The 27,666-nt window shown below is 40.9% G+C and overlaps 2 protein-coding genes across 2 annotated transcripts in view; both read left to right on the top strand.

Moving 5' to 3' along the window:
* Window positions 1–1,797: 1,797 nt before the first annotated feature.
* AMACR (alpha-methylacyl-CoA racemase) lies at window positions 1,798–24,381 on the top strand. The gene is made up of 5 exons (XM_074952430.1): window positions 1,798–2,076; window positions 5,510–5,653; window positions 7,361–7,521; window positions 14,145–14,331; window positions 20,451–24,381. The coding sequence occupies exons 1-5, from the start codon at window positions 1,827–1,829 to the stop codon at window positions 20,858–20,860; spliced, it is 1,152 nt and encodes a 383-aa protein (XP_074808531.1). The 5' UTR covers window positions 1,798–1,826; the 3' UTR covers window positions 20,861–24,381.
* Window positions 24,382–25,474: 1,093 nt separating this feature from the next.
* SLC45A2 (solute carrier family 45 member 2) overlaps window positions 25,475–27,666 on the top strand; it is a 32,372-nt gene continuing 30,180 nt past the window's right edge. Inside the window, exons 1-2 of the mRNA XM_074953912.1 lie at window positions 25,475–25,969; window positions 26,844–27,020. Coding sequence (XP_074810013.1) covers window positions 25,588–25,969; window positions 26,844–27,020 — 559 coding nt within the window. The 5' untranslated portion in view covers window positions 25,475–25,587. The remainder of the gene's footprint in view (window positions 25,970–26,843; window positions 27,021–27,666) is intronic.

Genomic DNA, 27,666 nt, shown 5'->3' with positions numbered 1-27,666 from the left:
GCGTTAACTGTAGTCTGTAAATGTATGAATTTCTGTTGCAACCACCCTGTGTAGGACACAAATAAAGAATCACTGTTTGTGTAAGACTAAATTATTATTAAACAGCAATACACGATTAACATTTCTTACAAGGGACATGACAATGAGCAGCACTCTCTGAAGTATCTCACATCAGCTGTCATTATGGAAAATGTCCCTGGGGTGGAGTGCAAGGGGTACTGTGATGGGCCAGGAATGTGTACGGGGAGGGCAAGGAAGGCAGTTCTACAGTCAAGCACACATGCTCCACCTGCAGCATAACTAGAGACCTCAGCATCTCTGTTCCTCCATGAGCTTTATTGTCCACTCCTGCCCGTCTCCTCTCCTAGCTCGCCATTTCTAGTTGCTCATTTATTGTCTCTCTCCATGCTCGGTGCTAGCTATCTGCCCAATCTGATGATTGCAGCAATTCATGAAACATATCCTCTCTAACTCTTCCTTGTTCGCCTCATCTGATGGAGGTGCTCCACTGGTGTGTAGGAGCTGGCCCTCAGGGGCACATCTGCAGAAGCAAAAGAAATAGTCAGATTTGTGTGGAAGCAGGGAGACCTGGATTTAATTCTTTGCTCTGCTACATAGTTCCTGTGTGATGTTGGGCACCTTGCTCAAGGCTGGGTGAACTTGCATTTTGGTACCCCTAGCCCCCATGGGTGTGGCACCCCACATTGGCTCCCCACCATCCCTTCCCCCCTAACCACTGCACTGTGCCCCTTCACCCCACTGCCTGCTCCCCCTCCTGTACCCCTAATACCTAAACCCCCTTCACTCCCTTCTGACCCCTCCTGTGCCCCTAATCCCTGAACTGTGCCCCCTTCACCTCAACGCCTGCACTCCCCTCCTGCGCCCCTAACCCCTGCACTGTGCATACCCCCTTCACCCCAACACCTGCCCCCTCCTGTGCTCCAACCCCTGCACCTAACCCTTACATCCCTCCACGTGGGCAAACTGACCTGGATGCACAGGGAAGCTAGCATTGCTGCTAGCTCCCCCACTGGACTGCTGCCCTCCTTGTTACTAAAATAAATACATAAAATAAATCCTGGCTCCCTACTTACCCCCAAAGTTCAGAACTTAAAGGGCAAACATAAAGAATTCAACACTTATCTTTCTAAAAACTCCCATGGGTTAGGATCTCCATAGTGTCAATCCTGTAATGGGCCTGCCCTGGGTCATAGGACTGTACTGTCCCTACGGACACCAAAGAGGGAGAGTGGCTCAGATTTAAAAATGTTATTAAAGCTAATGTTAAAATTATCTAATACACAGGTTAAGAAAAGAGTGTCTGTACATCTGGCTGCAGTGCTTCGATTATCCCAAAGTACAAAATCTGGTATAAAGGTCATAAAATCCATAGAGTACTACATCACGGGGGGAACCATGGAAGCAGCTTCAATAGAAAGGGGCCCTGCTCCCCGAGCCCCCTGTCTTGAGGATCCCTGCTCCCCCGAGCCTCTGTACCCCCCATTCTGTGTTGTCGCTCCCCCTTCTGCTGAGTGTCCCCATTTCCCCCCATCCCTGTGCAGAGGGGCCCTGCTCCCCCGTCCGCTGAGCGTCCCCATTTTCCCCCATCCCTGTGCAGAGGGGCCCTGCTCCCCCTTCCGCTGAGTGTCCCCATTTCCCCCCATCTCTGTGCGGACGGGCCCTGCCCGCTCCTGGCTGGGGGCGGGGACCGCGCGGGAGGCGGACGGGGCCGTCGGCCGCCGGGTTTCTGGCCCGGTGGGGGCCGGGCCGCGGCGGCCGCTCGATGTTTCGGCGCTCGGCAGGAGGCCGCGGAGCCAGGCGCAGCCATGGCCCTGCGCGGGGTGCGGGTGCTGGAGCTGGCGGGCCTGGCGCCCTCCCCGCTCTGCGGCATGATCCTGGCCGACTTCGGGGCGCAGGTGGTGCGGGTGGATCGCTGCCCCCGCTCGGCCATGAACGCCGACGTGCAGGGCCGGGGCAAGCGCTCCCTGGCGCTCGACCTGAAGCAGGGCCCCGGCGCGGCGGCGTTGAGGAGGCTCTGCCTGCGGGCGGACGTGCTCGTGGAGCCCTTCCGCCACGGTGAGGGGCCGGCCTGGGCGGGCGGGCGGGTGAGTGCCGCCGGCGGCAGGACCTTTGGGCGCAGGGATTGGGGGGAGGGGTGCGGGTGCTGCCGGGGGAGGGCACCTGGGCGCAGGGTTTGGGGGGAGGGGTGCGGGTGCTGCCGGGGGAGAGCTATGGGTGCCATTGGTGGGAGGATCCCTGGGCGCAGGGTTTGGGGGGAGGGGTGCGGGTGCTGCCGGGGGAGGGCTATGGGTGCCACTGGTGGGAGGATCCCTGGGCGCAGGGTTTAGCGGGGAGGGGGAGGGGTGCCTCTGGTGGGAGGGGTCCTGCTGACTGGGGGAGTACTAGGGTGCAAGGCTTAGGTGTGTCTGTGGCGGATCAGAGATGGGGGTGTTGTGCCAGGGAAGGGATCCTGGGGATGCTCCACAGGGGAGAAGAGGCAGAATGGGGGCTTGGTGCCAGGGGTAAAGTTGGGGAAGGTGCTGCTATAGAGGAGGAAGGACAGGTGAATAGAGGGCAGTAGTCAGGTAGTGTTGCCCCACGTGGGCGATAGGAGCTGCTGTCAGGGGATGACAACTCTCAACTGGCTGGATGCAAAATAGTGTGGTTGGTGCAAATGTCATGGGGCAAACCCAGATTTATGGGACACAACAACCCCCAGAATAGAGTTTAGGGTTAAAGTATTCTATCCAAACAATGGCCCATTAAGCCTCAAACAACTTTGACAATTGTCCAGGAGCCCATATGACCCCAGTGGATGTATAATGGGGCAAATTGTGGCATGCTTCAGCCTTGACCCTGCAAAGACATGCATACACATACAAATGGCTTAAACACTTGCACGCCCAGTGTGTAGAGTTTATCAAGCATGTGAAGCTTTGTATGTCTGGGGCGTTAGTTTTTAATATGGAGGTGCAATTCCTGTGGAGACAACAGGTCCAGCATGCTCTGTTGTTTCCTAACCCCTTGATCCACAAATATGGCAAGTTTTAGCAGGAGGCTCAGCTTCAAGTTGTATGTCACATGTTGATGCCTATTGTTCCCTTAGGGCTGCAATTCTGTATTAAAGATTAAGGATTCACTGAAGTATTCATGTGCTGTGTTCTGGCCATACCAGATTTAGGACTAAAGGGTCACTATATCATTTTAAACATCAATCATTGTAAATCAGCACATTTATCTGCATTACTAATAACACCTGTGAACATTAAAACTGGGAACGTCATAAATCTGGTGTGCTTTTCTCTGTGTATTCCTGGGTTTTGACGTGTTACGTGTGTTTTTTTTCTCATAGGCTGTACAGTAGAAATCAATGAATCCAATTTCATTTTAATTTGTAGTTTCACATTTTCTGTGTTGAAATGTTTGGGTTGCCGTGGGATTGTTTGGTTAAAGTGACAAATTCCATTGGAAATGTACAGTTAATATAATGGAAATTTCTGTTGTCCTTTGGTTTTGTAAAAACTTAGTTACAAAGTTTAAATATGGGTGCAAGTATGAGTTGAGACTAGTGTCTTATTAAGGGTAAATTTCCATCTGTGGTTCTTTGTAATTCTATAGCTAGATAATGCATCTCATGGACCTGGTCCTGAAATTGTCTCAACACTGGTTTGGATCTTCTGGCATAGAGCCAGTTGTAGGATTGGGGCCCAAGTGATATGTGGGGAGATTTTAAATGGCACAAAGAGAAGTTAGGCATCCAAATCCCATTGGCTTTCAGTTAGTTTCTTTGTGATATCTGTTGGAGTTGGGCTTTTGAAAATCTGTCTGTCGTGGTAAGAGCAAGCAAATAAATTTTGTGCCTTGTCTAGTAAATTGTCACAACAGTTTTGTGAGGCTGTATTATAACTTTGGTCGTAGAAAAGGGGTCTATAAATAGGGTATGCTTTTGACTTCATAATAGGTCTCTTTATGTTGAAAGTGCTTTACAATACTGAGTTAACATTGACAGAGCTAAAATTGGTTATTTCCAGATTAAGATTCTTAGACTTTGATCCTTCAACTGCATTTATGCAGATGCAAAGCTTCATCAATATGGTTTCATGTGGGTGGATCCAATTTGTATTTAAAATATACCGTCATGGAACTTTAAAATTTCATTTTTGCAGGAAGGGGTGGATTTATTTTTGTCCGTTTAGGAATTTGCTGTTATTCAGTGCAGTTCACCTTTCAGGGCAGGTGGAAATTTGAAGATCCAGACCTGTATAATTATATATATATTATTAAACAGATACATACATACCAGCAAATCTCTCTGCTTCTCTGCCTAGCCATTATCAGTTGACACTTCTCAGTCGGTGTCATGCTGGACCTGGGTCTTCAAGGAGTTGAAGGATGATAGGGTTGTGATTTTATAGATTAATTTGGGGAAGGTGTGTTCCATTCATAAAATGTAATGTGGAAGAAGGTATGAAAGCAATTTTAAGAATTAAGAATCCAGTATTTCTCCTTTCCCCTCCATATCAGATCGTGTAGCTCTGCGGTGTCAGCACTGTTTATCAGACATACTTCTGACCAAAGTTTATCTGTAATTTGCTAAACACAGATAAAAGTCCATTTTACAAATTATACACAGCTTAAACATTTCGCCTGGAAAAAACAAACAAAAACAAGACACTTTTTGTGGGGGTTGGGCGCTAAAGGGAGGAAAACATTTCAAAATGTGAATTTATATAGTTTTTCATCCCTGTAAATTAAAACTGACCAAACCTACATTTATTTAATTTTGCAAAAGTTTCTTGAGCTTGAACCTTCAGAAGAAACTTTTGTTTGTACAGTTTCTGCAAATCATTTGCTGTGTATAATTGCCCCAGTCTGCTCTTGTTTTTATGATAGATAAAAAGTAATAGTAGTAGATGGGTAGGCCAACGTAAGGATAAAATGGAGTGTCTTATGCCAAAACTGAAGGAAAGGGGAAATATATTGGGCAGGTAAGCAAGGAAAATGTCATTGAGCTATATTCTGATAAGAGACAGAAGCAGTCCTGAGAAAGTTGTGCAGAGGTTCAGCCTTGTAAAGATTGGGGAGTGTATTAGCCAAAAGTTTGCCTTTCTTTTTACTATGGTGCGTGACCTCCTGGGAGCTGTCTCTTTGGTTCAGCTATGTTCAGTGGTCCACAGTTGAGGAAATTGGTCAGAATGGTCATGAAGGGTCTGAAATTGGGGAGAAACAAAGTGCATTTAAACTACTTTTACACTAAATTTATATTTGATGCATTCAACGTATAAAATAAACTTAGTACATTATTAATTTAAAAAAATATTGGCAATTCATGTTTTAATATGGCTACTGTAGTTTAGGCTTTTTTGAACATAATCAGCATGTTAGCTTTAATTCAAGTTCATAATGACTAATACATTTTACTGTTTTTCATTTCAAATCAAGTTTGTTTTGAATCTAAATTAAAAGCAAAAATTTGGTTTGGGATTAAACATTTTATTTTTCTGTTAAGGTGTCATGGAAAAACTTGGTCTTGGTCCAAAGGTCCTTCTAAAGGAAAATCCAAAACTTATCTATGCTAGACTTACTGGATTTGGCCAGTCAGGAAAATATGCCAAGTCTGCAGGTCATGACATCAATTATTTGGCTTTGTCAGGTAAGCTGTAAAAATTCCTATTAGATTAACTTTATTTTTGCTTTAATTAAGAATTGTATTAGCAGGTACTTTGTGTACATGGCTTAAATTACCTGAGTGTTGTCATCTTCAGGTAAAAGAGGATAAAAGAAGAAAAATCTAAAAAAAGTTTTTTCTTTTTTTTTAAAGGTAAATATAATTTTATGATAGTCTTCAGGTTTATCTTTTCATTTTGGGCCTGATCCCCCAACCTTTACTCACCTGGGCAATCCTTGCATGGTTAGTCCCATGAAACTACAAATCAATAGGTTTACTTGTGTGAGACTGGATTATTGAGGTAAGTGAAAGCTGCAGGATCCAGGCCCTTTGTGAGCTCTGTCTTGCCTGAGTGCTGTACATATCCTTATGTTGAATGCTAGCCCAGAGGAAAGTAGCTAACAAAGTGATGTTATTGACTTTAATATTGCTGGACTGTAGAACAAAGTCCACACTGCCTGCTAAAATAATTTTCTTCTTCCTAAATCCGGTTTAATCAGTACCATTTTGTATGGTTCCTGGCAGCTATTACTGTAACTTGGCAGCCTATTGCAAGAAGAAAACCTCAGCTAGCAACACCTGTATTTTTGCACACTTTTGGGGGGGCAGCGGGGTCCTTTGAATTAGAAAATGTAAAATATGCTTTTGCACCAATTAACTCTTTTTTCAACAAATCAAGTTTTATGAGAGTTTGTTGGCAAAAATATCAGACAAGTATATGGAATGTTTACAGATCTAGCAGTACACTTCTTATGTGATTCCGAGTTAGTATTTCTCAAACTGCTTTTGCCAGAACAGCCCAAAGTAAATGATAATCCTAGTTTTTGGCAAACTATTTTCTAAAATAAAACCAATCTGCCTGAAATGTCACAGGCATGCCAGATAGATTATTTCTGCCAAGTTTAAAACAAATTAGACAAGGCATTTGGGAGGTGTGACTGCTCAAAAATGAGGTGATCTCATGTTTTGGAAATTTTCCTTATGGTTTTTGGTTTGCTGTAACCCAAAAATGACTTGTCCTGGAAAGTCCAAATTAGATTTAATATATTCATGTACTGGTGCTTATGACACCGATTCGACTGTTGAATGGCAGATTTTAGTTATTGAGAAGTTATCTGCATGCATCCTCAGTGGAGTTCTTAACACCATGTGTCAGCTTGTGTGCACTTTAAAAAACACACATTGGTGTGTGAGTTACTTAAACAATATATCAGCGCCAGGCAGTGTTTTAGGATGCACTGAATTTGTACACTGCTTCAGCTGCAGGACTCAGATCCTAGGCTGACGGCTTAGGAGGAATGTGGCTCTGCTGCAGGGCTGATAAACTCCACATTGCCCCACTGGCAGGAGGAGGGGAAAGAGAGTGGTTATGGGGGAAACGAGAGAGCAAAATGAAGGTAAGGGGGCTGTTTAGGGGAGCAAAGAGTGCTAGCAATCTAGAAGCCCCTTCCCAAATAAAAACAGTGGCCAGATCCTTGGCTCTGCTTCAGCCCTTTTTTGTCACTCCTGCAGTGTAAAGAAGCCATAATGTTGTCTTAAACCACTAGCTGAGGATTCTCTTGGAATGTAGGGGATGCTCTAGTTACCTTGGTTAAGGTATATAAATTGAAGAAATGTTAGTTTTCATTCTTCTAACATTAATGGTCATACACTTTTTGATTAAATTTTTGTGCTTTTTGCACTGTTTTTCAGGTGTGCTGTCGAAACTTGGTAGAAAAGATGAAAATCCTTATGCACCAGTAAATCTTCTGGCTGATTTTGCTGGTGGAGGTGTCATGTGTGCAATGGGTATAATTATGGCCCTCTATGAACGTACAAAATCTGGCAAAGGGCAAGTCGTTGATGCAAGTATGGTAAGTTTTTGAAATTTGTTTATTTGTAGTTTTTTGTTTTTAAACTCTAACTCTACAAAAGGGAAAAAGGATGAAGTTGTTGGTAAGGCATAGCACTGGGAGTCAGGGAAATGAAAAGTTAAGCCACCTAATGGGACACCTCTACTCCTTCACCCACCGGCAAACATCTTATCACACCTTGCCACTGCCCTAACTCCTTTACGCCACAGAAAATAGACCGCAATCTTACCTCTGCCGCCTGTGGATGCCAGTGTCTGACGCACCCTTTAACAAACTACCTCCTCTCAATGTGATTATTTGAAGATGATGATGTGGTAGGATGTGTTGGAAGGTTGTATGCCATGAGAAGATTTTATGCCTCACATGCACCCAAAATGATGCATAATGGCAAAAAATGACCCTTAATCCTTAAAATTACTTTTTAAAAAGTCTCCTTGTTGCACCAGATCTATCAAAGTTTCATCTGTCTGCCAATTTTTGTTTAGATAGACAATGTCTTTTGAAAATATATCAGTTAACAAAACCAAAAAACAAGTCAGACTGCCATGGATGAATTTCAACAACAGATGAGTTTCAAACACTTTGATTTCTTTTCATGATTTTTTTAAAATAAACAAAAACTACATAGAAAATTCAGAGGACTTAAAAATGAACACTGAAATTTCTCATCGAAAGGAGAAAAAAAACAAAAATGTACATCCCACTTTAAACCTCTTACAGAAGACAACCTTAGCCATGGAGCCACAATTGGTGCCTCCATAATAGTGTTTTCAAATGAATTTTTCCTTTTTTTAAAAGGAACACAGTACAATTTAGTTTAAAACTTGACCTTTCTTAAAAATATAGTAATACAATGGGTAGTGTCATTTGGACATTTCATTATGTTCCATTCAGTTGAACAGACATTACATAGAAAAGTGCTGATGGAGCACATACATGCACCATCATCATCATCAGCAGCAAAGACAGTTAAATAATAATCTGAGACAGATGAGTCTGGTTCCACTTCCAACTCTGACTCATGGAAAGAGATTTTTCTTTTTTAAACCTAACTAATACCACAACCTATCAATATTTGAACTGTCACTTCATTTTAACCTATTTTTGTTTAAAGGGCACATTACTTATTACAGACATTTGCATCATATTAAGAACTCTTTCAGGTGGTGGGATTTTCTTAAGGAGGAAAAGAGGAAATAGTTTTTTAACCTCCTCTCATGTCCCCATAATGACTTTTCATAGCATTTCAGTCTTTCATAGATTAGTTTGCCCTTTGTCATGTCTACGCCAAAAGGGAGTCTTGTTCTCAACTTCCTGCCAAGCGACTTTTTTCAAAAGTCACTTAACGATTTTCACACCGTTCTCTACAAAACTGTTGGATTGAGAATACCTGGGATTTGAAGTTATGTGCTTAAACCCATACTCTCTAGCAAATGTTTTAAATTCACGTCCATCAAAGCACTGACCATTTTCAGGGATTCCATGCCTGGACAATATGGATTTTAAGCGCATTAAAACATATTCTGATGTACTAGTTTCTAATATAACAATCTCTAGTTAGTGAGAATAATAAACCAAAATCAAAACATAGTCGTTACCTACATATGTAAATAAATGCACACTAACTTTAGACCATGCCCTTAACTGTTCATTGTTTATCAACACAGGCTCTTTTCTCTGTTTAAGTTGGTATTTTTGACACGTTTAATACATTTTAACTGTTTTTTCCTATTTCATTATTCATTTGTAGCCAATAAAGTATCTCTCTGGCTCTGCATTTACATTTCTCCATGCCCATCTGTCCTTCATGTATTCTTGTGAGCTTGTAAGCTTTTTATATCTTGGGCACTGCTATTCTGTTTCCTGTAAACAATATGCTATCAGTACAGACCTGTTTTGAACTGGAAATATGGACTTGGTATGTAATGTCCTGGCCACCCTGTGGTAATAGCTTTAATTATCTCTGTAAAGTCTCTTCTTTAGCTGTAGCCTCAGCAAATTCATTCCACTTCCTTTCTGAGACAAGAAAATTCTTTTTTTTTTTCATCAGGTTGACATGCACTATGTCTGACTCCACCTCTCTTTCTACTACAGTTTTATCAGATGCTCTGGACAATGTGTTCACTACCACTAACTCTTTTTCTGGTGTATATGCAATTGTTAAATCATACAATTAGAGCTGGAAAAACAGTCGTCATACTGTGGGCGGAGAGTCAACTAACCCCGTAATTGCAATTGATATGGTCTGTTTGAACACATGGAGTATTTTACAACATGCACTAGGGCTAAAGTTTCTTTTCAGTTTGGGCATAGTGGCATTCTGTTCTGTAAGAGCTCTGGATGTATACACCACTAGCCTTCAGTGGTAGTCATATTTTTGTAGCTATGTTGCCCCTATGCCGCCTTTGGAGGCATCAGTGGACAAGCTGGTCAGTCTTCTGTGGTCAAAATACTTCAGCACAGGGGATTTCTGAATCAATTGTTTCAGGTTGACAAACTCTTTGTCCAGTTTAGCGTCCCTTGTCCATTGACTGTTCTTTTGCGCGAGTGCATGGAGGTTGCTGGTTTGTGCAGCCAAATTAGGTATAAATTTACCAACAAAATTAACCATTCCTATGAATCCCTGTACTTTCTTCTTATTTTCTGGGTGTGGCATATTTGTTATAGCTTGTGTTCTGCTAGGATCAATAAAGTTAACTTTTCTCCTAAATAGGTTATTTCTCTGAGCCTGAATTTACATTTTTATTTGCTTAGCTTCAGACCTACTGCTCTAACCCTGTCCAGTGCTTCTAACCTGTAATTATGTTCCTCTGTTGTGTTGCCCCAGAGGAAAATGTCATCTATATACACTTTTGTGCCTTCAGTTTCCTCAAATATTTGCTGCACAGTTCTATGAAAGACATCTGGAGCAGATTTTAGACAAAACGGGAATCTGAGAAAGCAATATCTTCCATATGGTGTAATAAAAGTACATAATTTGGAGCTCTTCTCATCTAAGGGAATCTGCCAGAATCCAGATTTTGCATCTAAAAAAGTAAAATACTCTGTACCAGCCATATCCCCCCAAATGTCTTCCCTGATATATAACTGAAAGTGTTTTCTTTTGATATAGTTGTTGTTCTTTCTTAGGATCCAGGCATAATCTCAGTGTTCTATTCTTTTCCCCCCTACTATTTGCTAGTGAGTCTGTAGGCTCTTCGAATTACATCATTTGTTACTAAATGATCAAGTTCTTCTTTTGAGATTTTTTCCCTCATACTTAGACGAATATTTCTAGGGGCTTGTATGATGGGATAATTTGGTTCTGTCAGTTCAGTTCTATATTCAGTTGCTAATTTTCCTATGCCCTCAAAAACATCCTGATACTGTTCCTTATCTCCTCCATCATGTGCACTCTTTGGATCAGCCCAAGGGCTTGGCATGTCTTTAAACCCTCTAAAGGTGCTTTATTTCTTTTAACTATTACAAAGGATATCAATTCTTTTTGATCTTTTACCTTCACTTCTAATACTCATGTACCTCTACTAGGAAAAAGAAAAGGAGTACTTGTGGCACCTTAGAGACTAACAAATTTATTTGAGCATAAGCTTTCGTGAGCTACAGCTCACTTCATCAGATGCATTCAGTGGAAAACACAGTGGGGAGATTTATATACATAGAGAACATGAAACAATGGGTGTTACCATACATACTGTAAGGAGAAAGTGTTCTCCGACTGGTTTTTGAATGTTATAATTCTTGACGTCTGATTTGTGTCCATTTATTCTTTTACGTAGAGACTGTCCAGTCTGACCAATGTACATGGCAAAGGGGCATTGCTGGCACATGATGGCATATATCACATTGGTGGATGTGCAGCTGAACGAGCCTCTGATAGCGTGGCTAATGTGATTAGGCTTTGATTATCACTACAAAAGGTTTTCTTCCCCTGCCTCCCCCGCTCTCCTGCTGGTAATAGCTCATCTTAAGTGATCACTCTCCTTACAGTTTTCAGAGTAGCAGCCATGTTAGTCTGTATTCGCAAAAAGAAAAGGAGTACTTGTGGCACCTTAGAGACTAACCAATTTATTTGAGCATAAGCTTTCATGAGCTACAGCTTATGCTCAAATAAATTGGTTAGTCTCTAAGGTGCCACTAGTACTCCTTTTTTCCTTACAGTGAGTATGGTAACACCCATTGTTTCATGTTCTCTATGTATATAAATCTCCCCACTGTGTTTTCCACTGAATGCATCCAATGAATTGAGCTGTTGCTCATGAAAGCTTATGCTCAAATAAATTTGTTAGTCTCTAAGGTGCCACGAGTCCTCCTTTTCTTTTTGCGAATACAGACTAACAAGGCTGCTACTCTGAAACCTGTCATCCTACTAGGAAAGAGTTCTCTGTTACAAGCTTTCAGTTTAACATGTTAGTTGCCATGTTCCCTGTTTTTTTCTTTAACCTTTTAACATTAATATCTGAAAAAACATTTACCTGAGCGCCAGGATCCAATTTGCAGGTTGTTTAGAGTCCCATTAGTCTCTAAAGAAATTGTCCATTCATCTGTTCCTTCCTCTTCAAATACAGTTCCTAGATAGAACTCTTCTGTGCTGCTGTTTGTGCTCTCTTTCTGGATTATGGCATCAGCATGCATGCTTTGCTTCCTCTTCTGCAGTTGTTGATCCTGACTGCAGACTTCGGTAAAATGATTGTATTTCTTACAAATATTACAGCGATTACCAAAAGCTGGGCATTGTTGAGGCCTGTGTTTGTGTCCAGATCTTGTGCAGTCCTTGAAGCTGCCCCTTGCAAATTCTTGTGCTTTACTTGTTTCATGCTTCTCTCTGTTTTTTTGCTCTGTACTGAGATACTATTTGCCAGTTTTTTCTCTCTCTTGTTACTCTATTCAGAGTGGCAGTGGCCTGTTTTCCTTCCATTTCTTTTTTATTCTGTTCAGAGTGATATCAGCTGCCTGACGCAGTCTTACTGCTTTATCCAAAGTGAGAGTCAGATCTTCTTAGAGTCCTTTTTGCAGCTTTGGATCTCTGATTCTAATTACAGTTTCATCTCTTATAACTGAGGCTACTTTTTAGTCACGGGCATTTTTAGTAAAAGTCATGGACAGGTCACGGGCAGTAAACAAAAATTCACAGAAGTCACGGAGGTCATGGAAAGTCACAGAATCCGTGACAAACTCGCAGCCTTACTTATAACTGAATCTGTTAATCCATAGTTGCAGGTTTGGCTCATTAGCTTCTGCTCTTAGAAATTTTTCAAATTATCCTTCTATTTGTCTTCTAAGGTAAAACATGTGTCTTTCAAATGTTACTCTTTTTAGGTATGCAATATTCTTAAATTTCTGCACAGTTGTGTCATAACTCACTCTCTTGGCCTGATGTAATGCATGTCTTCAACTCCTGTGCCTCAGGTCCTGCAGTATTTAAGAAGATTGCTATTTTCTGCTGGTTTTCTTTCCCACCAAAGCTAGCTGCTTGCTTGCATGCATGCATATATATAATCTCTGTTTGACCAGGAGTCTGCTGCATTACCTGAGAGTTTCAATTCTTTGGGGACTTTTAGTTTCTTTATCTCCAAGGTGACTTCTTCACCACAGTCCTCTTTTCTTTGTCCTTTCTTTACCTCACTCTGGTACCATGTGTTGTTTGTGGATTCATAAGAAGAAGGTATAGTCTAGACTCTTAGAACTAAGGCTTTATTAGAACTAAAACAGAGTTACATAAGACAAAGGAGAGCCATGTGCTCCTAGCTACATATCTGCTGAACCTGACTTCAGACTGCTTGTGTTTTCTCTAGCCCGGTTTTCTCTAGCCCAGTTCCCCCTAATATGTGCTCTGCTCTTAAAGGCACAGTGCATACTCCTAACAATTCCATTGATACCTTTCCATTTCTTTTAGGGCACCTCTTACATAAGTTTAATAAGCTCAATGTCAAACATAGCTTTTGGTTTCCTTGATGTAACTGTAATCAATGCTCGGAGCTCTACACCCATATGTCAACACCCTCACCCTCTCTGCTATCTTGTAGGGTTCCTAAAGTGTGCTCGCCAGTGAGAAGCAGGGAGCTCCACAGATTAGACAGAGCTGTGGGAGAATAGTCAGTTAACATAGTGATCTCTATGTGCATCTCAGTTTTCTAGGTACTGAGAACTAGAGAGAGGTTTTATCTTTTGACCTCCTTCACATTTTCTGCAAGCAGTCCTATCTCAGCCAGTTAAGTGCTGAGGTACTTACTGTCCCGTAGAGCCACTGAGCTTGGCCTGTCACCTTACAACTCATTTCTTTGCTATTTGAATCACTAGGAGCTTGATAAAGGAAGAAACATTATCCATCCAGTACATTAATATGTCTTATGCCAATCTGATATTATCTTTCAGGGCTCCTTTTTGCTCCTTTTAAATTTAGAAAACATCACACGCATAACTTTAAAGGCAAAATTGTTACGAATGATATAATTCTTAAACCAACTACTTAACAAGAATATTACAATTCAGAATCCTAACTAAGTATAACCTTAATTGTAAGTTTATGAATACTTGTTTGTGTGGAATTGCCAGCGATTTCACCAGTAACTCTAAACTTTTTATTTATTTATTTATTTATTTATTTTTTAAAATAAATCTTTAAGGTAGAAGGAGCAGCATATCTAAGTTCTTTCCTGTGGAAATCACAAAATTTAGGCCTTTGGAATAGACTTCGAGGGGAGAACTTGCTGGACAGCGGAGCCCCTTTTTATGAGACCTACAAGACCATAGATGGGAAATTCATGGCAGTTGGTGCCATTGAGCCACAATTCTATGAGCAGCTAGTAAAAGGTAAGTAACTTTCAGCAGTTGGTTCATACACGTACCTTTCCTCAGCCAAGTGTGGTTATCATTTGATATCTTTGTTCCATGAAATCCATTATATTTGTTTTTTTATACAGGCAAAACACCTTTTGAAACCAGTTTGAATAAACTATATATTTTTTGTAACATTTGAATGGGTAGGGGTTTTTTTTAATATATATTTTTAATTACAGATTTTCTTCTGGAGATTTGCTACTGTGTTGTTTTGTGACTGAATTACTGAACAATTTCTTTGTAAACCACTATTTTCAAAGGGTTATAAATCTGCTTTAAAAACTCATTGTGGGTGGAATGCAAGGTTTTAGGCTAGACTGCAAATTAAAAAATATCTTTCAATTTTTCAAAGAAATTAATTAAACTGTTTTAAAATGCACTTGCAGTGTAGATAGTTTGTAATAGCATTTCACTTTTTAAGGTTAAATTGGATTTTTTAAAACAAGTTGGCTATTGTAAAGTAACTTGTACTGCCAAATTTCATAAAGCTTTGTAGTGTCTGACATCAGATTGTCACGCTATTAATCTGTCTTGTAAATACTATATTCAAGTTTTTCTAAAAATCCATGATAAGTAAAGTAACAAACTTATAAAAGATGATTAACACCAGACTTCACTAGACTTTCCTCTTGCACTTAAAACCTGATGTGGTCCTGGCTTCCCACATCTTGCTCCCATCCCCAGTGGTTCCTTCTGTGCAAGATATACCTTTCCATTCTCTCTAGTCAGAAGTCTGGGACTCCACATTTATTGTGAATCCAGAAAGAATCATAGTAAGCAGTTAGTTATAGCTATAACATTCCATTCAATTTCATATTTATACACACACACACACACACACACGTTCTGCAAGGTTGTTATCGTAGTTACCAGCCTTAGAGTTGCTCGTGCCAAGCCGCTGGCCAGGTGGCCTGGACATGAGAAGGGAGCAGGGCCTTGTCAAATGCTTATGCTCTTGGAAGTTGGTTTGCAGAATCAGACCCCAAAGTTCTCAGTTTCTATAGTCCATTTTTATAGAAATTTATTCCTATGCCAATCTATGAGAATTGCTTCATCATGCTGTTGCTGAATCAATCAGCAGATGGCACATTCCTGATGGCTCTGTATTGTTCTTTGGTTCTCCCATCCTTGAGGCTGTTGGGTGGATTCCAGTCTGCCCTCCGGGGGGTCCTCTGGTTGTTTCCACTTGACGCCTTCTTCCGCCGATGGACACTGGATTCTTAGGCTGGCACCTCCCTGATCATTCAGTTATTATCCACACACATCCTCTATCTCTATTTTAATCACAATTGTTAACAAAGCGAGATAAATACAACAAAAGGGCGGGGAGTCTCTGTGTGAGTAGTTGTTGTTACAAAGTATTGCTTTGAGAACAGACTCTGTCTTAGGATGTACGAACACAATTAGCAGCTTGCAAGTTTCACACAGAGAGGGGGAGAAACAGTAAAAACAAGAGACCAAAAACCAAGAGACCTCTTAATTAGTAATACCCTGGAATTTAAACTATGGGGAATCAAACTCATTTGTGATTTTAATACAGAACTTCTTTAATTTCATCCAAGATAATCCTCCTTTTGACACTAAAATTTATAATCGTCAGTGTCACTCTCTATGTAGCCTATTCAAGAGAAGGTACTGTGAGGCAATTTGAGTTTGTGATTCCAATTCATCCCACGTACATGATCCTACTACAAGGTTCTGGGGCAACAGGCAAGGTGAGGCACACCCACTTTTGAGGAGTCCATTCAGTACAACCTCTAGTGTCCAAGAGCTTCCCTCCCACCCCAGCCCACTGGCTCGAGGTTCGGGGTAGCCAGAAGGATCCCATGTGTAATATGGGGAGTGGGCTAACCTTCCATACCTTTGCCTCCAGAGACTGTTGGTGTGCAATTTTGACAACAATTTCACCAATTAACAGGTCTGGTTTTACAATGCTAGAAACATACTGCATCCATTTGTACTGATAAGTATCAAACAGTGATCTTTTTTTCCCCCCCTTTGTTTTTGTATTAGGCTGTCCTGTAGCTGGGACAGAGAGCTTAATTTATTCTTAATCAGGTCTGCAGTATTTTTTTTAAACACACAACAGTGCTAGCAACAAGACAAAACATAGAACACAAAACACAATTTCTGTTGTGACAGTAGATTCATGGTATTGGGTTGCTCTTCTGCTGGCATCAGCTTTTCCTGATTTTCTGAAAGACACAAAGAACATGTTTCTACCCCTTTTGGGGTGGCAGATTACTGCTTAAAATATTTCTTTTACAAATACCCTTGCTGATTGCAGGCAAAACAGAGGAATTACCCCCATATTTTCCTGTGTTTGTTCTATAGGCAGGCCAGGTTTCAATGGCGTCTATCTTTTAAGGGTTATGGGGAAATTATCCCACTGTTTAGTCATTACATCCATGAGGTGGGGTACCTCATTTTCCCTTTTTATACAGCAGACCAAGTTTATAATGTTTTTCCTGCTGTGTTAAGCTTTAAGTTTATTTACAGGTAATAGCTGAGAAGTATCATTACCATATGATCTTAAAGGATTTTTCCAAAAATCATACACACTATATACATTGTTACAGGGGTACTTATTATCATTATTATCATTAAATTTATTAAAGTTATCTTGTTATACCATGCCTTTTATTTAGACAATTTGTTTGCTGACCAGGTATGTCCTTTAGCAGCACAAAGGAGCTGCAGGTAGTTCTTTCCTTCCTTTACCAGTTAGGTAATTTGCATTTTCACAGACGCTTCCTGCTTGCTTTTGGATTTAAAGCCATCAGCAGCTCAGAGACTCTCTATCTTAAAAGGTTTCACAGTAGCAGCCGTGTTAGTCTGTATTCGCAAAAAGAAAAGGAGTACTTGTGGCACCTTAGAGACAAACCAATTTATTTGAGCATAAGCTTTCGTGAGCTACAGCTCACTTCATCGGATGCATTCAGTGGAAAATACAGTGGGGAGATACATATACATAGAGAATATCTTAAAAGGGACACAATCAGCTTTCACCAGAGTTTTGATTATATTTAACTTCTGCTTCCAAAACACACAGCAATCTGAAAAAGAAAACCCAACCTGTTGTGGCTCCCTTTGGAGCCCTACGAGCATTTTAATTCAGTAGCATGGTATGTTTGCATTTCTTTTGCCCCTTCTACAATATACACTGCACATGTTCTGGGGCAAATGCACATTCCTTCCATAGTTTAACTTCTATAACATTATCCATATCAATTTTTACATAAGGTGTGACTATTTCTTTTGTGCTTACAGAGTTTTCATGTACCTTTATCCAAGTTTCAGAGTAGCAGCCGTGTTAGTTTGTATCCGCAAAAAGAAAAGGAGGACTTGTGGCACCTTAGAGACTAACCAGTTTATTTGAGCATAAATAAATGCATCCAGTGCCACTGAATGCATCCGATGAAGTGAGCTGTAGCTCACGAAAGCTTATGCTCAAATAAATTGGTTAGTCTCTAAGGTGCCACAAGTCCTCCTTTTCTTTATCCAAGTGACAGTCTGATTACATAGAGCCATTTTAAGGCTCTGTGTTTCTAACATTGCTTCTTTTTGTTTTATGCACCTCACCCCTGCTGGTGCTTCAGAGAGGCACGGTCTTTTTTAATTTCTTATTCTTTTACCACAACTCTTATCTGCTATTTTGTTACAAAAAACAAATAAAAAGAATCCAGACTCTCTCCCTATTCTCCTGATTTTGACTGCCCTGCTGCAGCCATTACTTAAAAACATTTTAAATTTTGAAAAGCATTGAGTTACCTCTTAAGGATTAAATGCCAAATCCCAAAGCCAAGCAACACTAATCACCTGTGTCTAGCAAAAAGGTCTGCCAGTTTTGCAACTGTGAATTAAAGAGTCAAATGGATTTTTAGTGGCATTATTTAAAACAAAAACAAAACCAGTTGGTCCTTAGAACTTTACATATTTACACACACACAGATAGATACATACACATTTTCTTTTCCTTAACATCCCTTCCACCCTGCTCTGTTTTTTACATCTTACATTCCCTTTATACATTTGAGGCAGTTAAGTTCCAACAGAACCCCCTTATGTTCTTTTAGCAAATTTGACTTAAGTTGTCCATAGTCAAATGATTTCAATCAGTTTATTTTTCCCTGGCTTATTTACACACATTCCTTTGGAAAAGGGCCCATTTTTCCTTCAGAATGGCTGCAAAGAAACCAAGAATTCTCTTTCTCTAACACTTTTCCTTTTTAACATTTTCACAAAGTTTAACTGCTTAATTCCCTCCAGCCACTACAGAGTTAACTTTTCGCTCTCTTTTCTCTTCGTAATTATGGCTGGGGGTGCCGTACATATGACCTTCTCCCCCTTCACCCGCTCTAATGGCTGCTACCTGTTAAGTGGCAAAGCTCAATTTTTGTCTCAGACTCTTAATTAGTGACTCACGATGACTATGATTTGCAGGTGCTCTTCCCTGCTTCAAAGTTAATTTCTTTACCATACTTTTGAGCACATCTGTCTCTCTTTCAGTTTTCTCAGAGGATTTAGCTTGGTCTGCCAGGAATCTTTCTCTCTCTCTCTCTGCATTCCTGGAGTGCCTCTTTCACTATTTCCAGCTGACTCTGGCTATTTGTAGCCAACACCTTCCAATTGTCTGCTCCCTTTTCCATTTGGTTTAGCTTTTCCTGTAAAGATGCCTTTTCCTCTTTACATGAAGACAAGCGGAGGGAAGAATCCTTACATGCCTCCCACAACAACCAAATTGCTGCTGCATCTCTCTTGGCAGCACGAGAAGGTTTGTATATGAGGATATACTGAGCCAGTCTATCTTCTAGGTCCGAAATAGTGCAGACATCAGCTAGGGCTTGTTTAGTCCAAGGACTGTGCCCAGATTTTTGAAGGATTTGTTTAAAAGGTGTAATTTCTTTAACAAAAGGTGAGGTTGGAGTTCCTTCTGACTCCATTCCTCACTCTGGTACTGGCTTACCCTGTTTTCTTTTAAACATCTTAACATGGGTATTTCAATCTCTTTGTCACTCCTGGTATTACTCAGCGAGTGACACAGCCTAGATTCTGAAATCGTAGCTTATCAAATTTCCTCGTCACACCTGGCACAGGTCAGCGAGTGACACAGCCTTGATTCTCTGATCCTGCTACTGCTTGTTCCAGCGAGCAGCACTGCCTGGCCCTTAGGCCTTCTTGTTGCCCCTGATACTTTGGTGAACAATAGGACTTGGATTCTGTAATCGTAGCTTAGTAATATGAGCTCTGTATATTTTACCTCTGCCTCCTGGAGGCCAGAAGGCTGGTTAACCAAACAGAAATGCCGAGCTCAGTAGAGCTGGTGGGGTGCACACCAATATTTACAATAACTGAGGTTTTTTACCAGTATTCTCCCTTTCGCAATTCTCCACCAAAATGTTATGGGTAAAAAATTGTGATTTGTGTGGTTTTCTTATTTGTATGGTGCAATCTGGTGCTTTTCCGACATGCAGGAAGACATGAAGTCTAGTGCTTGCAATCTAAGGCCATGTCTACACTGAAAAGTTAGATTGACCCAGCTAAATCACTCACAGATGTGAAGAATCCACACCCCGAGCAGAGTAGTCAAGTTGACTCCCCCCGACTCCCTGTAGACAGCGCTAGGTCGATGGAAGAATTCTTCCATCTGCTGGACCGCTGCAGCAGTGCCACTGTAGTGTTTCAAGTGTAGACAAGCCCTTAGCAGGCAAAATGGAGGCAAAGAAATGGGAGAAAGTGATGTAGCATCAAAGTAAAGTTTTAGAGCTATCAAGTCAAAGGTATATTGCTCTTCGCTCTGTACCCAGTTTGTGCTGTCTTTATGAGCCTATATCTGATGCACTTTAATATAATGGCAAGAACCAGGGATGGTCGTTTTCCTTTCCTTTTTCAAATTATGTGCCCTGTAATAAATTTTGAAACCACTTGTAACTGAAGCCTAATGTGCCATGACCCTTATGCTGTCTCAGGCTGCCTGCAATAAATATGCTTGAGAAGCAGGGTGAGCTATGGGCTGCAGAAAAAACATTTACTCTATTTTTATTAGCATGTCTAAAGTACAATACATCTAAACTTTGTTTTTATCCTATTAGGACTGGGGCTAGATTCAGATAAGCTTCCCAGTCAGTTGAGTTTCTCTGACTGGCCTGAAATGAAGAAAATGTTTGCAGCTATATTTTCCAAGAAGACACAGGCAGAATGGTGCAGGATCTTTGATGGCATAGATGCCTGTGTGACACCTGTTTTATCCTTGGATGAAGTTGCCTTACACGAGCATAACAAAGAGCGCAGTTCTTTTATCAAGAATGATCAGGAAGAGATAAGTCCTAGACCATCTCCTCTTCTTTCAAGGACTCCAGCTACTCCATCTCCCAGAAGGGATCCTTTTATAGGAGAACACACAGAAGAGATACTTCTAGAATTTGGCTTTACCAAGGAAGAGATTGTTAAACTTCACTCTGAAAAAGTAATTGAATTCAATAAGCCAAAAGCAAATTTGTAATATCTAGCCATGCAAATCAGAAAAGTTTCAAACTGTCACAATAAGATTTTGTGCATTAAAGTTGGAATTACATGAGGAAATGTTAATGTAGCATCACTTTTTCAGGGCCGGGGTGTGTGTGTGACTGTTAAATTAATGGATTAATTGAGGACTAAATATACAAACTGTATTCCTAATTGGATTAGAATGTTACCATTGAAATTTTGTCCTGGGGGTGTTTGTTTTGAAAAGATGTGCAGTATTTGCTTGTTATAATGGTTTATGTCATTTTTAATGTTTCCTTCAATAAGTGTATTATGGGAAATGTGTGCTTGTTTTAATCCTTGTGTTTTTAATATATGTTATAATTAGCTGAAGGCAATGATTTTTATAAAATACTGTTATACTTCATAAACAGGTTGCTGTGTTGTTCATTTATAAATTTGAGAGAGAGCTCTTTTGCCTGTATTTTCACAGTATTGATATAAAATTCATTTGCATTATTCTCCCAGAATATTCATTAAAATACCATGGCAGAGCAACTATATTTAACGCCTGGCTACATTTCTGTAGTACTGTTAGTCCCATGACTGTATTACATTTGGAGTCTTAATTTGGCTGGAAAAATTGCCCTGGGTTGAAATTTGATATATTAAAGTGTCTGCTAATAAGCAACCCTTTCCCCCGGTTGTGAAAAAATGGAAAATAGGTTTAACCATATGAGTAATAAACAATAGTTACTGCATGTAGACCATAGTCTCTTTCAAAGTTAAAGTGGCCATTTGAAACTTCCTGACACTTGAAACATTCTGGCATGTCTTATTCTAAGTATAAATAAAGCAAATAGTTACAACAATAGTTATTGCATAGATGCCACAACCTCTTTTAAATTGGCAACTTTATGCATTTTTTCCAAAAGCAGTTAGATCACATGATGCCCTAATTGTCTGACTTTAAAAAGCTAACCAAAAAACACAATTCAAAACCATTTGCGTTCTAGGAGCAGATACGTTGTTTCAATGCCTCTGCACCTAGGATGCAAATGGTTTTGAATGTTTGTTTGTTTTAAAGTCAGACAGTCAGCGCATCATGTGGTCTAGTTGCTTTAACTTTAAAAAAGGCTGTGGCCTCTAAGAGTAAGTATTTTCGTAACCATTTTCCTTATTTATACTTGGAATACGACACATCAGAATGTTTTAGTGAGACCTTAAATGCTCATTGAGAGTGTTTGCTCTTTTAGGATTACATTCAGTATTTACTAAAACTGAGGTATACTGTAACTCCTCTGGCCTCTGTGTAGTCAACATTACTGCTGTGGAAAGTTTTTTTTTTTTTTTTTTTCCTTTTGGTACTTAATGGCTGCATGGGCTTGGGAAAACTCTTATAAACACAGGGTTCTGATAAAAAAAAAATTAGACAAATTTGACAAAAGATGCATTGGGTCCCTGGATGATGATAATCCGAATGAATCCTTGTATTTTAAACACATTTTAGAAGACATTTTTTTTGTCTGAAATTGTCCTAATCCATATCCGTGATCAAATAATAATTTACTTTAGTTCAGATCCTTCTGGTCAAGCCAGGGAATTATAAATGTGATCAAGTTGGGGAAACAATCTATGGTGTATATTTAGGGCCTGATCCAAACTCGCTGGAGTCAATGAAAAGACTCACATTGACTTCACTGGAATTTGGAACAGATCCCTAATTCAGATATATAACCTGATCAGTGGTGTTGATATATCAAGTACAGATTTCTACTGAAACTTTCAGTTTTCACTTCAGACCTATTACTTTTTCATGTAAGAAGTTTTTCTTTAGACTCTCTTTCAATAAATTGAGAGATTCTGAAGCAACTTCGCCTTTGATTTCTTAGCACTAACGAAAATGTCTACCTTGATTTAGTTCTGCATTAAATGGTTGCAGAAATAAGTCCCAGACATCTTTTGGCAGATCTTTGCTAGGCTTTGTATTGCTTAAACTTTTCCACCATTGTATCAACAAGGAGCAATGGTCTCAAGTTGCAGTGGGGGAGGTCTAGGTTGGATATTAGGAAACACTATTTTACTAGGAGGGTGGAGAAGCACTGGAATGGGTTACCTAGGGAGGTGGTGGAATCTCCATCCTTAGAGGTTTTTAAGGTCAGGCTTGACAGAGCCCTGACTGGGATGATTTAGTTGGTGTTGGTCCTGCTTTGAGCAGGGGGTTGGACTAGATGACCTCCTGAGGTCTCTTCCAACCCTAATCTTCTATGATTCTATGATCATACTATTACAGACAGACAGTAGAAACAAAACATTGAGACCTCAACTATCTATAAAGAGCTGCACGGACAAAATACTCCAGGTCTTTCCTGTCCCACAGTTCAATTTATTTGTTATCTGTGCTGACCTAGTTTATAGTTGAGTGACGTGGGTTTCTCTGTTTTAATTGGAAAAAAAAATGGGAGAGTTAATTAGTCTAAAGTGGGAGCACAGCTTATTGTAAGACTGTACTTAGAGAGTAGTTATCAATGGTTTGCTATTAAACTGGGAGGTGGTATCTAGTGGGGCCCCACAGGGGTCAGTCTTGAGTCTGGTACTAGTGAATCATTTCATTATGACTTAGATAATGGAGTGGAGCATATGCTTATACAATTTGTGGATGCCACCAAGATGGGAGGGCTTGCAAGCACTTTGGAGGACAGGATTAGAATTCAAAACAACTTTGACAAATTGGAGAATTGGTCTAAGATCAACAAGATTAAATTCAGTAAAGATAAATGCAAAGTACTGCACTTAGGGAGATAAAATTAAATGCATATCTACAAAAATTGGGAGTAACTGGCTAGGTAGAAGTACTGCTGAAAAGGATCTAAAGGTTATAGTGCATCACACTGAATATGAATCAACAACGTGATGTAGTTGCAAAAAAGGTTAATATGATTCTGGGGTGTATTAAGAGGAATGTTGTATGTAAGACCCGGGATGTCATTGTCCCACTCCACTGGGCACTGGAGAGGCCTCAACTGAAGTACTGTGTCCAATTCTGGATACTACGCTTTATGAAAGATTTGAACAAATTGGAGAGAGTCCAGAGGAGAGCAACAAAAATGATCAAAGGTTTGGAAAACCTGACCTATGAGAAAAGATTTAAAAACGTGGCATGTTTAGACTTGAGAAAAGAAGACTGAGGGAGGATCTGATAAATCTTTAAATATGTTAAAGGCTTTTTCAAAGAGGATGGTGATCAGTTGTTCTTTATGTCCACTGATGGTAGGACAAGAAGTAATGGGCTTAATTTGCAGCAAAGGAGATTTAGGTTAGAGATTTAAGAAAAACTTTCCTAGCAACGAGTTTCCAACTAGGGGTAGTTAAGCACTGGACTAGGCTTTCCAGGGAGATTGTGGAATCCCCATCACTGGAGGTTTTTAAGAACAGGTTGGACAAACACCTGTCACAAATGGTCTAGATTCATTTGGTTCTGCCTCAGTGCAGGAGGCTAAACTTGATGATCTCTTGAGGTCCCTTCCAGTCCTACATTTCTATGATTAATTTATCCTGTATTTGGTAGCTCAGATAGCTCTTTCACTTCTAGTGATCTTGTAACAATAATAAATACAAAATATTCAGATAGAAGTGTGGTGGTTTTTTTCCAGTTGACAGAGTTCCTTTAAATTATCAGAGTGCCTATCGTGTACTTGGTACAAGAAGTATGGTCTCTGCCCTAAATGGTTTATTTAAATGCAAAATGTAAGCAAACATGAATGGTGGAATATCCCTTCAGTGTATAATCCCTGATCAGTAACAGGTAAGGAAACTTTTTTGAAATGACTTTCCTTTCCCTTTAGAGAGCAAGGCCTTGTGGTTAAAGCACAGGACTTGAAGTCAAGGGATCTGGGTTCTGTTTCCCAGCTCTGGCACTTCAAGTTATGAGCCAGTGATAACATTTATCTTTGTAAAGTGCTTTGAAATCATACCAGGAAAGGTGATTTCTGGAGCAAATCTCCCCCCCCCCCCCCCCCGGGTGTGTGCCGAGGTCCTCCAGACAGCAGAACCTGTGTGGATCATTTAAAGCCAGGGGAGTGCAAGTTTTGGGGAGGACTGTGCAGGACATGCACAATACCTATCTGACACGGAGCTCTGTTCTGGAGCAGTTCTCTGTCAAAGGAACAGTGGAGATGGCTCTGTGGATCCTTCTTCTCTGGATCTCTGGAGGGGGCATGTTAGGCCCATAGTAGCATAAGTGACTTTACAGCTATTCAGCAGGCTTCCCACTACCCTGGAGAATGAGCACACAACCCAGTATTCAGGCTGTTTGCTGAATGGAAGGATGTGGGCCTACGTGCTTCGTATCATAATTGCCTTATAGCAGTAAAAGTAGTTTTGTTTTTAGGCCAAACCTATGCCCCAGCCCACGAGACATGGGCACCCATTATCTCTTCTTTCCCTGGAAAGATAATCCTTCACTCATGGATAGTTGGGAGCTCTCCAGATAGCCAGAAGCTCAGTTCTGCTAATCTTCACATACACTTCCCCACCCCCTCCTTTCCTAACTTGTGATCTTAGAGGCAGGAAAGTATGTGAGCCCCTCCTCCACCCCAGACCTTTCCCTCTCAGTATGTGAGCCAGGCTCCCTGTCATCCAGAACTAGAACAAACCTTCTCTGAGCCACTTACAGGAACTTCAGGCTTAGCTAGTCCAATGACTTTAATGAAACAGGATTTCAGTCGGGGACTTCCACCACCATCCGAGCTGTGAATTGCTGGCATGGACAGCAGCAGAGGGAAGGAAAAAACTGTGTTGGAATCCTTGGCAGGAGGAGACCCCTTTGGATCAGTGGAGCCTGTCAAAAAGCCCACGGGCAGGCTGATTATGCACAGCATGTCCATGCTTGGCCGGGAGTTTTGCTATGCAGTGGAAGCTGCCTTTGTCACCCCGGTGCTGCTCAGTGTGGGGCTGCCCAAGAGCCTCTACAGCCTGGTGTGGCTCATCAGCCCCATCCTGGGCTTTGTGCTGCAGCCTGTGGTGGGATCAGCTAGTGACCACTGCACCTCTGGCTGGGGCAAGCGGCGCCCTTACATCCTGGCTCTGGGCATTATGATGTTGCTGGGTATGGCTTTGTACCTCAATGGAGACATGATGGTCTCAGGTGAGTGAGCTGCACGTGCTGAGCGAATAGACAAAGTTCATCCTGCTTCTTGAACCAGAAAGAAAAGAGGTTTTTTTCTGTCTGTAAATAAAGGTGAGAACAGGAGCATCACATGACTAGGTCTCACTGAAAGAACTGAGGAACAACATGATCTTTTCCAGGTTCCACCCTAATGCTGCCTGTTATTTGCCAGATTGTTCTGTGCTCTGTCTGTGCGAGTACAATTTATTGTATGTTGGTGCGGTTGCTTCAAAGTTCATCTCAATAATGTCCAGGCCCAGACAGATTTAAAGAGCTAACACATGACTCGTTTAATTTGACAGTAGATTTTATTTGTATGGTTCAAATCTGACATCTGCAACTGAATAAGTATTGCCCTTCCCCACCTCCCTGCTCCAAAACCTCTAAACCAGAGTTGGTGTTCATAGCAAATAAAGTCATTATTCATGCCTGTGTTTAATTCAGGAACGTGTAGTGCTGGTGAATAATAGATAAGAAACAACTCCTTGGGGATTATTTTGCATTGGAAATCTTGAGCAAAACTCTGTAAGAATAACATCCTAGAGGCGATTATGTTTCAGCTCAGGATGTAAGCTATTGAAGTTTAGCAGCCCAGGTGGAAAGCTACCTTTGCTATTATAATGGGTTATTCAGGAGAAGAGTTCATTTCTCGAAACTCATGTCTGCCGTGCTGCTAGCTTTCCCTTGAGCTGGTTTAACTGGGATGTGTCTGCCCGTATGAAGACGCTGTTTGCAGGCACTGAGGGAGAAATAAAATATCACTCTCACAGTCACAGCTCTGTTGCATTTAGTCTATAAACTACTGCAAAGTAGGCGGGCTGTTGTAAGAGTCAGTTTATTTTTCTTTTTGCAGCTTTGAGCCCTGAGCGAGGCAAGCAGCGGACCTGGGCCATAGTCATAACCATGCTGGGCGTAGTGCTCTTTGATTTTGCAGCTGACTTTATCGATGGTCCCATCAAAGCATATTTATTTGATGTTTGCTCTCATCAGGATAAAGAGAAGGGTCTTCATTACCATGCTCTCCTCACAGGTATGCAGAGCCCCTTCTCTCACTCACTGTCTCTGGGGGCAGGGAGTGAGCGGTACGGTTTTTTCCTCTCACTGCACTTCTAATCTTCTTGAATGAACTGATCATCTGATCCTATGCCTCAGTCACGAGTGATTTGTTGCTGGGCTTTTATTCTGGCAAAGGTCAGCTTGTGACTACAGCTGCAGGGATTCTGCTGCCGAAAGCTCCAGGCATAGACTGAAAAGTGACATTTGCAAAAATTCCTACCTAGGGTTAAGGGTGATTGAACAAAGTTGTCCAACATTCTCCCTTCCCCACTTTTAAAAAAGACATATTGAGTTTTGCAGCCTGTTTTGATTCCTCCCATCTGCCCCCCCGCCCCCCGGCAAAAGTTAGTGAATATCATCTGGATTCAGTGTCCACAGAAGATAAAAGGAATAACACTCCTTTATTAAAAAGAGAAGGAGAGATGCCTAAGCTGCATTGATTGGACCCAAACTTTAGTGGTATTCAGATACAGGTTGGGGCCAACTTGTTATATAGATGTAGAGGCCAAGATGAAGTTAATAGATCCACACATTTTAAGGTCAAATCCAAATTTCCACAAATTTTGGGGGTGTTTGGGTCCAGGGTTTTGGTTCAGTTTGTTACATGTTTATATTCTGTG

This window comes from Natator depressus, chromosome 5 (assembly GCF_965152275.1).
Source record: "Natator depressus isolate rNatDep1 chromosome 5, rNatDep2.hap1, whole genome shotgun sequence".
Taxonomy (NCBI): Eukaryota; Metazoa; Chordata; order Testudines; family Cheloniidae; genus Natator; species Natator depressus.
This window is presented reverse-complemented; position numbering and strand designations above follow the sequence as displayed.